Source organism: Haliotis rubra, unplaced genomic scaffold (assembly GCF_003918875.1).
Source record: "Haliotis rubra isolate DU_JTF1 unplaced genomic scaffold, ASM391887v1 Scf974, whole genome shotgun sequence".
Lineage (NCBI taxonomy): Eukaryota > Metazoa > Mollusca > Gastropoda > Lepetellida > Haliotidae > Haliotis > Haliotis rubra.
The window spans coordinates 117,445-136,887 of record NW_025767717.1 but is presented as its reverse complement, the minus strand read 5'-3'; the positions used below and the strand labels follow the sequence as shown (position 1 = coordinate 136,887).

Genomic DNA, 19,443 nt, shown 5'->3' with positions numbered 1-19,443 from the left:
TAAATTTCTGACTGCTAGTCCAATACCACCAGATTCCCTTTGGCAACTATGATATAAGTGTAACCTATAACCTTCAATATCAAGCTCAAGTTAAAAGGTTTTTGTTTCTTGCAAACAGACTATATCAGCTTTATCAAATAGAGAGTTAAATTGTCCACACACATTGAGGCTGATAAAACTAAGTTTATTTGCAGTGTTAGGAGTATAATGACCATTCGACATATTGTTTGTTGAATCAGGAGTTATGCTTGAGCTTGGCTGTGGGGGAATAAGTCGGTTTGTGGCAGTAGATGTATTATCAGGATCATAGATCTGATGGTGCATCAGGTGCATCAACTCATCAACATTACTAGCATTTGTTTATGAACTCTGTACCGTCTCTGTGTTTGGATTTCCACCAGGGATCGTTTTTTCATACACAACTTCCGAACTTGAGTCATAGATAGTGTTAGTCAAAAGTCAAAAGAGTTTATTGTATTTAAGGCCTCCGGCCCACATACAAATATACATTTGTAAATAATATACAATATACAATACATATCATGGAGAGAACAAGATGACAGGCCAATTTAAAATTTCGTTCTTGCGTTTTAAATTGTTTAACAGTACATTTCTTAGTCTCATACTATTTTTCATAAATAATGACAGATTAAGAATATCATTATCATTTTGAGAAGAGTTTATTGTATTTAAGGCCTCCGGCCCACATACAAATATACATTTGTAAATAATATACAATATACAATACATATTACATGTAAAATTTCGTTCTTGCGTTTTTTGAATTGTTTAACAGTACATTTCATAGTCTCATACTATTTTTGATAAATAATGACAGTTTAAGAATATCATAATCATTTTGAGAAGACATTAAGGATGAAAAAGCTAGAGCAGGTGATTTTGGCAAAAACGGGTGTGGAATGTATTTGAAAGGAGTAGGATGGACAGACTAGCATAAAGTGGATTTCATTCTCAAATGCGGATTTACATAACGGACAAATTCTCCTGTTCTTATCTATGGACATTTTCCTGCCTTCGTTTATTATTAAATCTCACAAACCAAGTCTAAATTTGGTAAACATATTTCTTAAATCTTTAGAATATAAAACAGACAAATATTTTTCAGGCTGAAGTAAACTTTTAAATGTCCTGTAGCAATCATACCTTGAGCTGTCGTGAGGGGTAGAATGCCAATTCTGATAAAACATATCAATAGTTTGGTATTTAAAATTATATAAAAAGAGACTGACATTTCCAATAGTTTGGTTCATCCAAATAAAACCAAAACCATGAGAGAACAAAATGTTTCATACACGGGATGCCCATGTAATTTTACCGATGTTGTCTAAATGTAAAAACATATTATAAGCCAACTTTTGAATTCTATTTTCATGCATACCAATAAGTTTTATCAATATTTCAAGCATCTAATCTGAGAATTTATATATAATGGGCGTCTTCCATATTCGCCGTAAATCATACAGTTTGGTGTAGATAATCAAACGGATAAATATCTTTTACATGCTAAAAGGTGAAGTTTTTCTAAACAATCATATCTTTGATAATCCCAAATATCAGATCCATATAACATTATTGGTTGTATCTGCGAATCAAAGAATTTAAAAAATATTTTAGGTGAGGTAATTCCAACTTTATATGAAACAGACATAACGTTGAATAGGGCTTTCTTTGCTCTTGATACTAAATCTTCTATGCTTTTAGAAAAGTTCATTGTATGAGTAAACAAAAGACCAAGATATTTATAATGACTATTAATCTTAAGATGTATCCCATTTAGTACCCACTTTTCATTTACGGATAACGAACCACCCCTTCTGAAAATGACAATATTTGTTTTGTCATAATTAACCAATCACTTCCATTCTATTGTGTAACGTCCCAAAATATTAAGTTGATTTTATAATCCTACAATAGTGTCTGAAACTAAAATGACATCATCAGCAAAAGTAACATTAGTATTTCAAACATATCCGGGAACTTCTGAATACCATGTTTTCCATTATTAGCAATATCGTAATACTATTCATTAATGAAAAATGAAAATAACATTGGGCTCAAAATACACCCTTGTCTTAATCCGACCGGACAATCAAAATAATCTGTAAAATCATCACCACACCGCACTCATGATTTTATATTAGAATACATAGACTTTAAAACAGAATACATTTTCCCTCGTAGTCCGGTCTTTAGCAGACAATACCATAATTTAGAACGATCAACAGAATCGAATGCTGTTTTAAAATCGACGAACGCTACATACAATTTGTGTTTTCGACCTGAAAGACATTTTTGAATTATTGCATGTAATGTAAAAATGTGATATGAAGTAGAATAGTTTTTTCGATGAATAGTTGTTTCTGGGATGAATATTTGCCAATTTGTTATTCTATTATTTAATACAGTTGTGAATATTTTGCCCAGAATACTCATAAGTGAAATGGCTCTATAGTTATCAGGGTCATCAAATTTCCCCTTCTTATGTAGAGGACCAATAATTGAAGAAGACCAGCTAGTTGGAAACGTACCATTATCAAATAGTCTATTGAAACATTTTTAAGAAATGGCATGATAACGAATTCCGAACATTTTATCATATCTATGATGATATGATCTGGTCCCACCGATTTCCCGTTTTTTTAAATGTGATATTGCATTGGATATTTCATTTTCTGATATTGGTGATTCTAGAATAAATTTATCCACATCCATGTAACAGTCTGATGGTGAACTAAGCATGTCGAAAATACTTTTGATGGTGCGGTCGGTTTTGTAAGAAGCGTATTTCTTTCCAGAATTTAGAAGGACATTTGATCGAACTGTTGAGTCTGTTTTGCTTTTGTTTACAAAATTTGCATTTAAATCTCCTACAGCAATTCTTAAACTTATTTCTCATTTCGCAATATTGCGTTCTATTCGAATCTGTGCGTTTACACCGAAATGCTCTGGGAGACTTACGGGCATCACGCCTCGCTGATTTGCATTCCGCATTCAGTTGGGGCGTTCTATTACTGTTAACATGTTTAGCATTAACCTTTTTTTTTTAAAATCATACGTACAAATTCATCAATAGCATAATCAATGTCAATATCAAGCATTGTAAGTAAATGTTGACAACAGGACATTTTATCAGATAATTATCGACAAAGTATTTACATAGAGAATCATTCGAAACATTTTTTTATTTATCATAACAACCATCGGTCAGTTCATTTTCATTGTCTACATGTGGAAATTTACAAATCAACTCCACTGGGAAATGGTCTGAGTCAATGCGATCTCCAATGTTAAACATCTCAATATACTGGGAAACCTGTGAACAGATGATATAGTCGTTCACGCTCAAGCCCTGATGACTACAAAAAGTATACTAGGCACATAAAGAAACTGTGCATACAAAAATTTAAAATCTAAATTTATCAAACCTGTGTAGACACATAAGGATTTAAACTCAGAGATTAGTGACATGTATCCAACATGCATGCACGTGCCACGTTCCGTGACGTCAGTGGGTTCGTCCTTGAGACGTGCAATGCGTTGTTGCACGTGCATTCCGGGAAAAGAGAAAGAGAGCAAATGAATGCCACACAATACTGTCACTTTGGAAAGCTCAACCCCTGCCCTTGCGATCGTTCAAAAAATTAAACGGCTATTGAAACGCATAGCATGCCAAGGCTCACGTCTGCACAACGTCATGAGGCCATTGGGATGGTCCGTGGGGGAATGTCTCAACGACAAGTGGCTGCACTTTTCCACTGCCACCGGAACACCATTTTTGCACTGGTGAGACGCTACCAGAACACAAATGACGTCTGCGATCGGCCACGTTCTGGACGTCCACGTGTATCAACGCCAAGACAGGACATATGGATGAGGGTGACCCATCTTCGCCACAGGTTTCAGACTGCAGTGATGACTGGACAATGCCCGCCCTCATACAGCAAGGGTTGCTATGGATTTCTTGCAACACCACAACGTTGACTTACTGCCCTGGCCTGCAAATTCACCGGATCTCTCCCCGATAGAGCATGTTTGGGACGAGATGGATCGACGTCTACGTCGTCTTCCTCATCCGCCAGATAACGTCCTTGACCTTGCAACAGAACTTGAGAGAATCTGGCGTGACAAGATCCCACAAACCTTCCTTGCACGTTTGATAGGCTCTATTCGTCGTCGATGCACTGCTGTTCTCAATGCTGATGGTGGACATACCCGTTATTGAGCTTGTGACATGGTCGTTTGACCCCTGTCCCGCTTGTGGACTCGTGACGTCATTGTGATTGACTTTTTCAATTGAAATTCTCCCAACTTGTTATGGTCTCATGATCCCTCCATTAAAGTTTATATGTACCTTTGACGTTGTTATCGTACTTATCAACTGGGATAATATTTTGACAATGCACAGTTTCTTTATGTGGCTAGTATGTTTGTCAAATGTACACAACACGTTTGTTTACATGCCATCGACTTCTCACCGTCAACTTCCGGAATACCATGTAGGAGGATGTTGTCACGTCGACTAAATGCCTCAAGTTTATCTAAATCGTCGTCAACTTGGGTCATACGTTCGTCAATGTAATCAACCTTTTCCGAAATGGCGTCAAAATCCGTATACATAGTGTCGCTAGTTTGTTTCAGGTTCTCTATATCCGATTTGATAAAGTTAACTGTTTTATCAAGTTTATCACACATAGAAGAAGTCGACTTCACGTCTTCTTTCAACGATGTGATTTGTTCACTCAGCTCGGACTTGTTGTCTTCTAATTTAGCCATAATGGAATCATGAACTTCTTCAAGATTAAGGTGTCCCGGGTTTAACTCGACATCATTAGATAAAAATAAGATCTGTCTCACAACACTTGCTGGTTGCACGTTACCTCCGACAAAACACATCTCACGTGCAATGCGGGGCTGGTTCATAGACAAAAGTGGGTCACTTCAAATGATGTGACGTCACATAATGCACAGAAGAAAACAGTTTCCTTAGGCAATTAATGATCCAAATTCAGATTTTCGACATGATTGATCAAGGCGAATGACGCGGAGAGATGTATAGAGCAGATAAAGGCATTGATGAGAAGTCTATACGGTACATCAGTCCCAGAAACGAATGGGGAGTACTCACTCTCTGTTTGCAACGTCACTTGTCTTGTGCCTCTCGGGTGGGTGAGTGAGCCGATTCTCGTTCTGTAGACATCGATCGACACCATAATGGTAGTCACAAGTGTTCACTGTTCGTTCATGAAGTATACCCGAAATGCACAGCATTTAGGGTTGGATCATGGATAAAGATATTAATATAAGTACTACCATGCACAGCATTTAGGGTTGGATCATGGATAGAGATATTAATATAAATACTACCATGCACAGCATTTAGGGTTGGATCATGGATAAAGATATTAATACCAGTACTACCATGCACAGCATTTAGGGTTGGATCATGGATAGAGATATTAATACAAGTACTACCATGCACAGCATTTAGGGTTGGATCATGGATAAAGATATTAATACAAGTACTACCATGCACAACATTTAGGGTTGGATCATGGATAAAGATATTAATACCAGTTCTACCATGCACAGCATTTAGGGTTGGATCATGGATAGAGATATTAATACAAGTACTACCATGCACAGCATTTAGGGTTGGATCATGGATAAAGATATCAATACCAGTTCTACCATGCACAGCATTTAGGGTTGGATCATGGATAAAGATATTAATACAAGTACTACCATGCACAACATTTAGGGTTGGATCATGGATAAAGATATTAATACCAGTACTACCATGCACAGCATTTAGGGTTGGATCATGGATAGAGATATTAATACAAGTACTACCATGCACAGCATTTAGGGTTGGATCATGGATAAAGATATTAATACCAGTTCTACCATGCTCAGCATTTAGGGTTGGATCATGGATAGAGATATTAATACAAGTACTACCATGCACAGCATTTAGGGTTGGATCATGGATAAAGATATTAATACCAGTTCTACCATGCTCAGCATTTAGGGTTGGATCATGGATAGAGATATTAATACCAGTTCTACCATGCACAGCATTTAGGGTTGGATCATGGATAAAGATATTAATACCAGTTCTACCATGCTCAGCATTTAGGGTTGGATCATGGATAAAGATATTAATACAAGTACTACCATGCACAACATTTAGGGTTGGATCATGGATAGAGATATTAATACAAGTACTACCATGCACATCATTTAGGGGTGGATCATGGATAAAGATATTAATACCAGTTCTACCATGCTCAGCATTTAGGATTGGATCATGGATAGAGATATTAATACCAGTTCTACCATGCACAGCATTTAGGGTTGGATCATGGATAAAGATATTAATACCAGTTGTACCATGCTCAGCATTTAGGGTTGGATCATGGATAAAGATATTAATACAAGTACTACCATGCACAACATTTAGGGCTGGATCATGGATAAAGTTACTAGTACCAGTACTATCAAACACAGCATTTAGGGATGGATCATGGACAGTCTTTCTAATACCAGTGATATTTGCATTTTACAGTGACTATCTTATCCACAGTAGCGCTGATCTGGGTAGACTCAGATATGGCATTGCTGAGAAGAACAGTACTTTCCCTATTAACAGAGCCATCTTCCTCATCGACATACACAACATCATGTACATCTACAGTGTGCCAGTCCACCGCCGTGTCCTTATGGTCTGGGTTTAGTTGTAGTACTACATCTGGTGGTGGGTGCTCTGTACGGTTGTTCTCTCTCCTGGCTTGTTTCAGGAGAGGCATAAGCACATCCTCCCGGCCCTCTTGACAGCATCTCTTTCCACAGTATAAATAAACTTGGCTATCATAGGGCGTGGTTTAACATGATGTTGAGGGTTCCTGTATGGCCGAAGTCGGTGGAAGTTTAAACTTAATATCGTTGCTTAATATCGTCATACGTAACTTGTCCATGATGAACTGTCTCAGCATCTTCTCACACTGCTCACAGGTTGAGTCAGATTCTGTCTCTGGGATATTTGTGAAGATGAGATTATCTCTCATACTTCTGCACTTAGAATCAATGAGGGATTCTTTCAGCCTCAAGTTCTCCATCTGCGCACATACCTGGGTTTCAGCATGAGATAATATCTGATCTTTCAGTTGCTTAATATCCTCATCAATTTGATGTTTTTCACTTGCCCAAGTGTCATAGCTCGCACTAACAAAGGTAATGCTATCTTCAAGTTTATCAACTCACCTCACCTCTTCACTTCTTTCACTTTCAGCTTCATTGAAGCTACACTGGATTTAATAGAGGCGATATCAATCTCAATTTTATCCAGTTTAGCCAAATTCATGTCCATCTTGTCAAGTTTCGCCATGATGGCCGACATGCCTGGGCCCGGGGTGACGTGGGTGTACGGAGACTGAGAGCCGTGATGGGGGTTGGGAAGTTAGTGATACTGCCTCTGAGGGGTAAGGTATACCTGTGTTTGTGGTACTGACTGGTTGGCGTACGTAATGTCTATAGATTTGTCTTACCAGCTTGCCTGTGCCCCCTCTCCGCCGAGACAGGTGGGTTGGGGTGTCACCTAAATTCGTGTGAAGCAATCTTTACCTTCAGTTCTGACTGATAATAAGGAAATTGAACTTGTTGATCAGTACAAGTATCTTAGTATCACAGTTTTTGTCTATGAAATAGGACAGCAGCGGTTAATTTTCCTCTGGGGCATTTAATGTTGCCAAAAACCATCAAGGGTTATATTTATTTTCACCTTTGCATCGTTTTTCGTTGCATTTCATACATCATATAAGCTTATGAGGTATCTGATATGATTAAGACCATACCTGCAAACAAATCTAATGGACCTGATGGCATTAACATGAGAATGGTAAAACAAATTTGTACATCTAAACTGAACCTATTTGTGTGTTGTATAATATATCAATGAGTGACTGTATATTTCCTACATTGTGGAAAACGGGTAATGTTACTCTTATTTTTTAAAAAAGGAGATTAATCCCTCCTATCACAGACCTATTAGCTTATTATCTATCCTCAGGAAAATTCTTGAAAGGGTAATGGTAAAACATCTGCATAACCATTTCCATGAACATAGCATTATAAATACATTCCAGTCAGATTTTACAGCTAATCAATCTACTACATCTCAACTCATAGAAATGTATCATAATATATGCTCAGCCCTAGATAATCGCATCCTTTACTGTATGGTATTTTGTGACATTTCAAATCTTTTGGCAGGGTTTGTCATAAGGTTTATTGCACAAATTAGAAAATTATGGTGTTCGTGGAAACGTACTTCGTTGGTTAACTAACTATCTATCTGATAGACGACAGTGTGTGACTGCTAATGGAACATTATCAAAAGAACTAAATGTAACTGTAGGAGTTACTCAAGGATCTGCCCTTGGTGCCTTTTTGTTCCTTGTATATATCAATGATTTACCTGAAAATGTTAAAAAAGATATCACAATAATGTTTGCCGATGAAACACCAATCGGTGTTGCAGGAAAAGACGTAAACTCGATAGAAGTTACCTTCGTCTATGATTTAGCCCAATTGAATAAATGGGCAGAAAAGTGGTTAGTTAATTTTAACCCTAATAAGACAAAAAATATGCTTTTCAACCATGGAAATTGTCCATAAGTTCCTGACTTGATCTTCAACAATGAATATTTGGAATGTGAACATCAACAGAAACATCTTGATGTTAACTTATCGGCCAATACAAGGTGGTCTCATCATGTAACTGCTGTAATAGAAAAGGCCTCAAAAACAGTTTCCTCATTACGGGCGTTACAGTACGCCCTACCTGGGATTATTCCATCAAGCATGTACGAAAAGTATGCTAGACAAATCTTAGAAGATGCTTCCGATGTCTGGGATAATTGTCCCACAGATATTTGTGATAGACTTCAAATGGTTTAGCTTGAAGCAGCAACAATTGTAACCGGTCTGCCAAAATTCACTTCAAGAGCTAGTTGGTACAGTGAAACTGGTTGGTTACCTCTAAAAGTAAGTCGTAAACATAGGAAACTTTGTACATTTTACAAAATTGTTAACATGCAAGCTCCTGATTATCTTATAAACTTACACCCATCTACTGAAACTATTTCTCAATACAATTTGCGTAACTAGTCTAATTTGGCTATTCTAAAGTTTTGAACCACAGTTCTCCAAAAGTCATATATCTATTATTGTTCTTGTTTATGGAATAATCTCTCCTCCAAAATAAAATATACAAATTCATTTCCATCATTTATATTAAATTATCTTTAAAAAATTGATATAATTCTTAAATATTTCCTATTTGGTGAAAGGAAGATCAATATTCTACACACTAAGTTAAGACATTCATGTAGCTCTATAAATGCTGATCTTTTTCGTGTCAATTTATCTGAAAGTAAAGCTTGTATATGTGGGGCTCTTGTGGAAGGTGCCAATCATTTGTTTCTAAAATGTCCAAAGTATGTCAGCTGCCGGTTGATTTGATACAAGACTTTGAAATTTTAAAAGTTAGGTTAGATATTAACAGCATTCTGTACGTCAGCCTTAGTCTGCCACAAACTATAAATGAAAATATTTTAGTCAAGTCCATAAATTCATTGTGCGTCGTAAGCATTTCAATTTTACTGTAAAATATGCCTGGTTCATTGACCATTACGTGTATGTTTTCATGAAGTTGGCGGGGGAGTGGAGCGGGACTGAATATGAATAAAACATGTTCAAACAAACAAACTTAAAAACATGAAGAGGAGGGTGGAGGGGGTTGGGTGAGTGTTCTATCGGGTATATCTAACACATAACAATAAAAACTATCATGTGTTTATGACACACATTTTCGAACCTTTTATCAGCCACTAAAAGGCTATGGGTTTTTGAATGAGCTTCGTCCTTCAAGCCTGAAAACCTTTTGATATGATTGAATGAACATTTGTCATTTATCAAACAAGCAGTGAGATTGTGTATTTTTGTTTCATTTCATTTCGAAGAAAAATGTGATGTTCGTTTCCATGGACACTATTGGGACGTTGTTAACTTTTATAAGACATTATTTGACGTTTTTCATGATTGGAATATAGCCTACTTTATAGAAGATAGATATGAGTGCCCTTGTCATATCTTGCTTACGACACAACAGCCTATATTTAGGTATTTTCTGAACCAGATCAGATATTTAGGCCGTTAACATAGTATGATAGGGGCACGAATATAATTTTCTAGTTATTACCGAAGTCTTTAAATGATGAAAAAACGCCGTAATCTACTTTCCAACAAAGGCAGGCTCCACGTCACGTATTTAGAAGGCGGCTTCTTAGTAGCAGCGTGACGTCATAACATTGTTCATAATGTCATGTACCCGGTGCATGTAGTATGAAAACAGTCACGATATGGCTGAAATACTGCGGATGTGAATTTAAATTTTAACTCACTCACTCGTATGAAAACAAATGACCCCCCGATATGTTTGCCCTCGTAGGTTATAATCATTGTTATTATCCTTTTTTGAAGTTAATGTCACCCGTTAATTTGTTTCTTGCATTTTGCGCTGTGAAACTAATGGTTTCTTTAGTATACCCATAACAATTAAGGTGTAGACTTACATTGTATACCTAATAGAAGGTTTTACTTTACTTTGATAACGAGCACATATGATCGATTCCTTGAAGCAAATGATACAATTCGACAGTATTTCTACATTATACTTTAAATGCATCAATCAAATACAACAAATGAGTAGACAGATTGACTGCTATGTGTCAAGGAATAACCAGGTGCCAGCGATTCATGATATCCTTAGCAAATATAACATAAAATTCCCTCTCAAAAAAATAGTAATGTGATGAAGAAAATAATGCGAACCAGGTTAAACTGTGACAACGCAATATACAAATGTATGATCGAAACATAAATCATAATAAATCACATATGATCAAAACAGCAAATTAACTTCACATATGTCCTTGCATCAACATTGAAAATAATTCAAACGTGAAAAAGAATAAACATACTTTTCAAAGCGTAGCACAAAATATCCTGTTATTTTTGGATATGCCATGAAGATCTTCAAAATGCAATAAAATTAACATGAAATTATTGAAAGCTATTGGATAATTATTGAATTAGACTGGCGTTAGACGATACTCCCTACAACCCTTGGTACTACTTTTAAGCAAAATATTTAAATTCTTTCTTGTGTTTTCGCTCTAAAATGTTAGACATGTGCAAAACAATAAACTTAAAATTAGCACAAGCTCCTCAATCAATCGGTGTAGGGGGAATCCCGCCAATACAATAAAATTGGAACAAAATATAATAATTCTTTCTCGGCTTCCAAGCTTGGCATGTGCAAAATCGTAACATCTTCGTTGTGACGTTTAAAATGACCTCAAGGTCACTAAATACAACTGGTGTCAGTGAATCTCGCCAATACACCTTGGTACCAAATTTGAATAAAATCAATCATTTCTTTCTGGAGTTATCGTTCTAACAAGCTTATATGATGTATGGAATGCAAAGAAAAACGAACACACGCGTATTTACGAATGATTAAAACTGTTATTACAATTTACGTACATATTTATTACATTTTACCGCAGCTAAAATAATTACAATTTACGTCAAATTTTATTACAATTTGCGTTTTTATTACAATTTACGTCAAGGGTTATTACAATTTACTGCAAGTATTACAATTTACGGTTTTATTTCAATTTACAGGGGGCATTTATCATACCATGCCACGTCCTTTCTATAGTGAAATGTTTGATGGGTTAAACAGTGTTGAATGCTGTCGGATATTCTTAGGCCGTGGGCCGAACCCCAAAATTGTGTCAAAGTCCTTCAACATATCAGTTAGGGTTTTAATTTTATTATTTATAAAGCCTATTAAAAAAACTTTTCTTGTTAAATCACGTGCACATTAATTAATTAGAAGCCTCAGAATAGAAAATTCCAATGCAGTGAATAAACATGGTGGCAACGTATTATTGACCAATCAGAATTCAGGAACAGCTATTTGTGCGGTACTACAACATGGCCGCGGCCATGGCTGTGGAATGTTTGTGTCACGTTATTGACAATGAAATCAGCGATTTACGTCCATTTACGGATATAACATGGTCAAAAGTGAGTGACGGTGTTGAAATATGGAAAGAACTAGATGGTATTGAAAGATCTATAGCTGAGAAAGTCCCCACAGTGTCTAAAAGCACAGCCAAGTTCCATCTAAAATGTTACCAAAAGTTTACGGACAAGACTCGCATTGAGAGGGCTTTGAAACGGAAAGACTAGGGTTGTTGGCGTAAAAGTAGGATAGATGCTCCTGCTAAAAACGTAAACCAATCTTGAGATCTGATTACGAATCCCATCCTTCTAGTAAAAGAAGATCGATTCATGTATTGCCCCAACAGTGTCTCATTTGCAGAAAAGTAAAGTATACAAAAGACAGGGACCATAAAAGGCAAATTGAGAGACTTATTACATGTGAGACAAATGCTGAAAAACTTCTTGAAGCAGCAAGGCGTCAAAATGATGAGAGACTATTGTTACAGGTTGAAAATTCTGATACAGTCTCTATAGAAGTGAGGTACCACCCTTCTTGTTATAAACAATACACAAAATGTTTTTTTACAAGGTGGCTAAGGTTGACTGTGATAACAACTCATTTGATATTTTCTGTAGAGATGTGATTCAACGTAGAATCATCTCAGGTGGGGAAGTGATGAAGATCAGTACATTAACTAAGTTATACATCAAAACTGTAATGGACAGAGATGCAGTTTATATTGATAACTACAGAAATTTCCAACTCAAAAATCGTCTTATGAAAAGATATCCTCAGCTACAATTCTTTCAACCAACTTCAACATCATATGAAATTGTGTTTCACCAAAATGAAGATGACCTAGCTTTCCTCATCAACACTAGTACTCTTGATTCAGAGTCAGAGACTGATTGTTTATCAGAGATGGAAACAGAACTAGAGGAAATTCATACTGGTGATAAAGTCGATGATCGGGATTCATTTGCTCAGTTATACAGAGCTGCACTTATAGTGAGATCTGCCATTGGTGAAACCCAAGGAATGACAGTTTGGCCTCCTAATGCAGAAAACTTGTCAGTCAGTGATTGTGTTGATGTTATTTCACCAATTTTGCATAATTTTATTGCCTGGTGTTGTGGACTTAGTGACACTTTCAGCAAAGAAAGAGTACACGTGAAAGACGATGATATGCAGAAGGTTCTTTCGATTGCGCAGGATATCATTTCACTTTCCAGTAAAGGGAGAAAACTAATGCCTAAACATCTTGCTTTAGGGATGACAATTCGTCATTTAACAGGATCTGCAAAACTACATCATTTGCTTAACTCTTTTGGACATTGTGTTTCGCACTCGGTCACGCTGGAACATGACACAGCTCTGGCAACACAAGCTACAACGTGGTACTGAGGTTCCTCGAGGATTTCACTCTAATGTGTTCACAACTCTTGTTTGTGACAACAACGATTTTGGGGAAGAGACGCTATCAGGTAAATTTATTTTGATGGATAAAATTATTCTCAACATCTACATTTTGGATTTAATTTCAAGTTTGTATCCTTTTAATAACATTTTGAAAATTTTGTTTATATTTCTAATTTTATTTTATTGAGTTACACTTCATTATGTGAAAGTTCGATTATTATTTATATTAAAGAAGTACTCAGTGTTGAATCCATTTCTACCTACATTGGGGGCGGTGGGGTAGCCTAGTGGTTAAAGCGTTGGCTCGTCACGCCGAAGACCCGGGTTCGAATCCCCACATGGGTACAATGTGTGAAGCCCATTTCTGGTGTCCCCCGCCGTGATGTTGCTGGAATATTGCTAAAAGCGGCGTAAAACCAAACTCAGTCAGTCAGTCAGTCTACCTACATTGATTATTTTTCACTATCTCTGTTGTAAACTTGTCACAATTTACATCATGAAAGTACTTCATTATCAAATTTTTCTAAAGAAACCCAGCTTTCAACATTATTACATCTGATCTAACACTGAATGATAATATCATGATATACTATACTAAAATATATGTTTTATATATATCATGTGTACACCGTCGGTTTTAAACTAAATTTGCTTATGTGGAATTCCAACGAATCCCGGAAATAGAACAAACCAAACTATTTATCTTCTAATTGAACACTGATTTGATATTCATATGTTTTGATTGTTCATCGATAATATTAATTTGTTATGTTTTTTTATATGCTATTTTGTTTTTGGTTTGATTATGTTTGATTATTTGAATGACATTTGTACCTATTTTTCATTTGAACAGGATATCACCAAGCTGATTCAGGTATAATTATACATTTCCATTCCCAAAGTACATGCATGAGTAGAATAATACTTTGATATCATTTTTATGCTTCCTTCTAATGATTTGGTGTTGTGTGTCTCCTTAATAGTTAGTAATGATATCTGTAATCATATTACATTCTCTTACCAATGATGTAATTAACTTTTCAGATTCTTAATTTTCCATGTCATTATTTTTTATATTTTATTTAAACTCCATTTCATATTCAAATATCCTTGCCTGATACCTTGCAACTGTTCTCTGTCTCTCCTCTGATATTCAACTCATTACCTTTCTCTTTGTTCTCTCATTTTCATGTAAATGTACCTCTTTGAGCATGGGCACTTACAGCAGAAAACCTGTATATGTGTATTATAATATTAATGACAGTTTATGATATTCAATCGTAAATTAACATATGCAAGTAATTAATGTTGTTATTTTAAATTGTCACAGAAATTATGGATAAAGCAAAAAAAAAGTACATATACTTTGAACATGAGGTCTTAATGAATATTATTGTTTATTTCAAAGGAAAAGGGACAGCTCACAACACAAAAGGAGTCATTATTCAGCGTTCTGAAACTGATGTCACAGCTGTTTCAATGGAGACATCATCAGTCCAGAGGGATAGAAAAAGAACCATCGATTCACACTTGGAGGAGATAAGCCAATACTATGGTTCTAAGCGAACAGGCCCAGTTCAATTTAAAGGTACATTGAGCTAACAGTTATTACTATTAGCTAATAACAACCACTGTTTTTGCCAAACATATATCATAAAGATATATAAAGATATCTGATCATAATGATACTATACTAACTGTACTAATTCAGAATCATGGATTTCATGAGTACCTTTCAATGTGCCAGATTCAATTTTAAGTATAAGAGGAAAATCAGTATTTACAAGTAATTAACATATCTAGTTATCTCTGTCTGTATGAGGCAAAAAGTAGTTCTTAGGAAATAATAGAATTCATCCTTATGCAGGACAAAACCAAGAACTGGAAGGCAGGCCAGAAGTACAAGAACCTTTCAAGTCAATTGACCAATCACTCCACTTCGCAAAGTTCATCCAGGTTTGTTTCAAGAGCTTATGGTATTGACAATATGGAGCAAACAGTGTTTTATGTTCAAGGGTAACAATATATCTCTGATTAAACAGAAATGTATTGATATGCAGTTAAATGTAATACAGTAATTTCTAATTGGGGGATGTTGATTACGGTATACTTTTATGTTGAGGTATTGGATATAATTTGGCAACAATCACTTGCAAATGTGCTTTCAAAATTAAACTCAAACTCACTACACAACCAAACTAACTGTTTTTTATCTTTCAGACTGATGATCCACTTCCAGGATGGACTGGTTGCAATCAACTTCTCCAGTCAGATGCCAAAGCACCCAGCAAAATAGGGCATCTGCCAGTCATCGACGCAAGTCCAACTGATAAGTCTACTGTGAATGCTATTCTTGAAAGAAGTCTTTCCATAGCTGATAAATTGAATCTTCAATGTGTTGCTGTTGTCATGGATCAAGCCATCTACGCCAAAGCTCAGGAAATCAGGTGGCAAGGTTGATCAGAATTCAGAAATCGGCTGGTTCTTCGCTTAGGGGAGTTTCATACAACAATGGCATTTCTTGGTGCAATTGGAAAGCGTTTTGAAAATTACGGATTAACAGATATCGCTATTGAGTCTGGACTCATTGCTGAGGGATCCATTAAAGGAGTTAATGATGAGTGGGCATTATTATAACCGCAGTTTGCGTTGTCATAAAGTAATCAGTGAAGCTCTTCATCGTCTGAGAATTCAAGAGTATGTTGATCAGCTTGAGGCGCCAGAGTATGACAAAGCAGTGAAAGCAATGAAAGATATCTATAACAGTTTTCCATCCCAGTTTTCGGAAACTCTTAATTCAGAGAGTTCAGCTCAGCTTCTAAAGACGTTCCAGCAGCATATTCAAGTCATGTATGCTTTCTGGTCATCCTACCTGGATATGGTTGATCTTCTTTTGCTCTTCCTGAGAGGAACCAGAGAGGGTAATTGAGAACTTCACTTGTCATCTGTTCGCGCCATGATTCCTTGGTTCTTTGCATATGGCAGGATCAATTACTCAAGGTACCTTCCCTGTTACTACATGGAGATGAAAGCACTTCAAAACACACATCCCTTTGTTCATGACGGATTGGCTGATGGTGAATTTGCTGTACAGAGACCCAATAGCCCTGCCTTTTCCATGACAGCTTGTGATCAAATTATTGAACAAACCTTCAACCGTGACTCGAAGACAAGGGGAGGCCTTACAGGTATTACCTTGAACAAAGGAGCCGTCAGAAGATGGATTCTTAGTCACCCTGCTCGAGCTGGCATTGCTAATGCTTGCTATTCCATGTCAATCTCTGACCCTGACAGTGCATCTGTTAGCAAGGAACTAAGCTCATCAAGAATAAAAACTGATGAACAATCTGTTCAAGATGTTATGACCACTGTCACATGCTTTGCCAATCCTTTCAACATTGAAGAGGAGAAAGAGCTGGTGAACATATGCTCAGGAAAGGTTGCACCAGAGACAGTAACATCAGATTTGTCAACAGCTTACACACGGGGTGAAGAATGTTTTAAAGATTTTGTGAGTCAGCGATTGGTTGAAGGGACAAAGGATGTCTTTGACAAGCTTACACTTCCAACCAGCAAAACCTTTTCAGATCTTAGTAGGAGAGAGAAATCAAAGGGAAATGAATCTTCATTGATGAAAGAGAGACGCCAACTACTTACAAGAATGGTAATAATTGCACAAGAGAAAGGTCTAGACCTCCAGCAAGTAATGAGGTATCAGCTGTCGTCAGTACCCCCATCTCTTGCAAATCCTGATGGTTCTCTGGTGAAGACCAACAAGGCAACACTCGTGAATCAGGTAGAGAAGCTCATGCCTTCTGGTCCTCTGCCAAAAGAAAACATCCCATCTAACACTGTACTTATTGTTGACGGAATGGCGCTTATTCAGCAACAACGTCAAATCCCAGAGACCTTTGGAGACTTTGCATGCATCATTTTGAAGAAACGAGTTTCTATGGGACTCAAACACAAAGCCAAAAGAGTGGACTTTGTTGCTGACCGATACCAAGCAAATTCCATCAAACAATTTGAGAGATCGAAAAGAGCAAACCTAGGTGAAACCAAGGTTCGCATTAACAGGAAAGACCAGAAGATGCCAAAACAGTTCAAGAAATACCTTGCCAATGGTGATATCAAAGAAGGTCTGCTGTTATTCCTTGTTAATGAATGGAAAGAAATTGATTGTGACCTATCTGGAATTGAGATTTATGCCACTCAAGGGGATTTCTGCTGCAAAATATCTCGAACAGAAGGAGACTCTCTCAATGTAGAAGATATTCCTGAGCTTCTCTGTGACCAAGAGGAAGCAGACACGCGTATGTTCTTGCATGCATTGCATGCATGAACATCAAGTACAGAAAACCCTTAAATTATCATTCGATCAGTTGTTACAGATGTGTTCATTCTAGCAGTGTGGGTTTCATGAATGATCTCATCTCGCCTTATTATGCAGCTGCTATCTCCTGGAAATTCGAGATATGTTGACATGACAGCCATGAATGAGGTTTTGGGGGACACAGGAGAGGCCTTGATTGGTCTCCATACATTCACAGGATGTGACAGTGTCAGTGCCTTTCGTGGAAAGGGAAAGGCAAAAGCTCTAAAGCTCCTGTTGACTAATTCACACTACATATCAGTGTTCACTGAACTCGGTCAAGAGTGGAATGTCTCAAGCACCCTACATCAGCAACTGGAGCAGTTTGTATGTGACTTATACGGCTTGAAAGAATGTGTCAGCGTGAATGATGTCAGATATAATTTTCTACGGTTTGGCAATGTCACAGATAACGCAATGCCACCAAACAGTGACAGTTTGAAGCTGCACATCACCAGGGCAAATTACCAGGCAAAGGTCTTCAGAAGCTGTCTTCTACAGCATATTTCAGCACCCTCTCCACTTGACAATGGTTGGAAACAAAGCGAGAAAGGTTAAGGGATCAAGTGGAACACGATGCCTATGGCTCATGATGACATTCTCAACAGTATCAATTGCAAATGCAGCAAGAGCTCATGCAGTTCTTCTAAGTGTTCATGCCAAAAGAATGGTGTTGGCTGCACAGATTTGTTTGGATACTTTAACTGTCAAAATCGAAAGGTGTCAGATGCCGATGCAGATAACAGAAATACAGACATTGACTCCAGTGATGATGACTAATGCTGTTGTTCAGTTCAGAAAAGTATTCTGATGACCTCATACTTTCGGATTGTACACTGCGGTAGTAAAAGCTTACCATATCTATGGCATACATAGCATAGTGTAAATAATATTTCCTGTCAAATATCAGAACTGTCTGATCAGATTGACTGTACTGATACATCCAAATCATGTGTACTAATGACTAATACTTTCCTTTCAGTAGATATTTCAACTGTGTGAATAATGTTTCCTGTCAAATATCAGAACTGTCTGATCAGATTGACTGTACTGATACATCCAAATCATCAAAATCATGTGTATTAATGACTCATACTTTCCATTCTGTAGATATTTCAACTGTGTGAATAATGTTTCATGTCGGATATGTTTTGTCTGATCAAAGGTGTTTCAAGAAAGCTGAAACTTACAGGAAATTTGGGCCGGTGGCTGTTCAAATTCGATAGTTTCATGTGATATATACATGAAATTTATCTGCACTATTTATATCAATTACATTTACGTAATTACTGACATCAATTGCATAGATGAATGTAATGTATGATACTGTTTATGTCAGTGATTTAAATGTTTCTTGGACAATACAATTATGCATTTTTCATTCACATGATTGGTTGTGTAAATTATCATAACTCTGACAAAAGTTTAATAGGTGAAAATTTTAATTCATGAAATTGAAATTTAACAAATTAGGAATATTTATAAAAGCATGAAAACATTGCCAATGTTTCTAGAACATTACTATTGCAAAAGTACCATAAAAGGCTGCTACCAA

General features: G+C 36.7%; 1 protein-coding gene across 2 annotated transcripts; it reads left to right on the top strand.

Annotated features, from left to right (window-relative positions):
- Window positions 1–12,143: 12,143 nt before the first annotated feature.
- Window positions 12,144–19,273, top strand: LOC124265368. Of its 2 annotated transcripts, none has more exons than XM_046700139.1 (5): window positions 12,144–13,581; window positions 14,370–14,390; window positions 14,925–15,104; window positions 15,384–15,472; window positions 15,737–19,273. In XM_046700139.1, the coding sequence occupies exon 5, from the start codon at window positions 16,473–16,475 to the stop codon at window positions 17,856–17,858; it is 1,386 nt and encodes a 461-aa protein (XP_046556095.1). In that variant the 5' UTR covers window positions 12,144–13,581; window positions 14,370–14,390; window positions 14,925–15,104; window positions 15,384–15,472; window positions 15,737–16,472; the 3' UTR covers window positions 17,859–19,273. Both variants share the same exon structure in this region, with proteins under 2 accessions (XP_046556095.1, XP_046556096.1).
- The last annotated feature ends 170 nt before the right edge of the window (window positions 19,274–19,443 follow it).

What these genes read in the sequence shown, in the direction of transcription:
- LOC124265368 (XM_046700139.1), top strand. Translation starts at nt 16,473, where the DNA reads ATGATTCCTTGGTTCTTTGCATATGGCAGGATCAATTACTCAAGGTAC.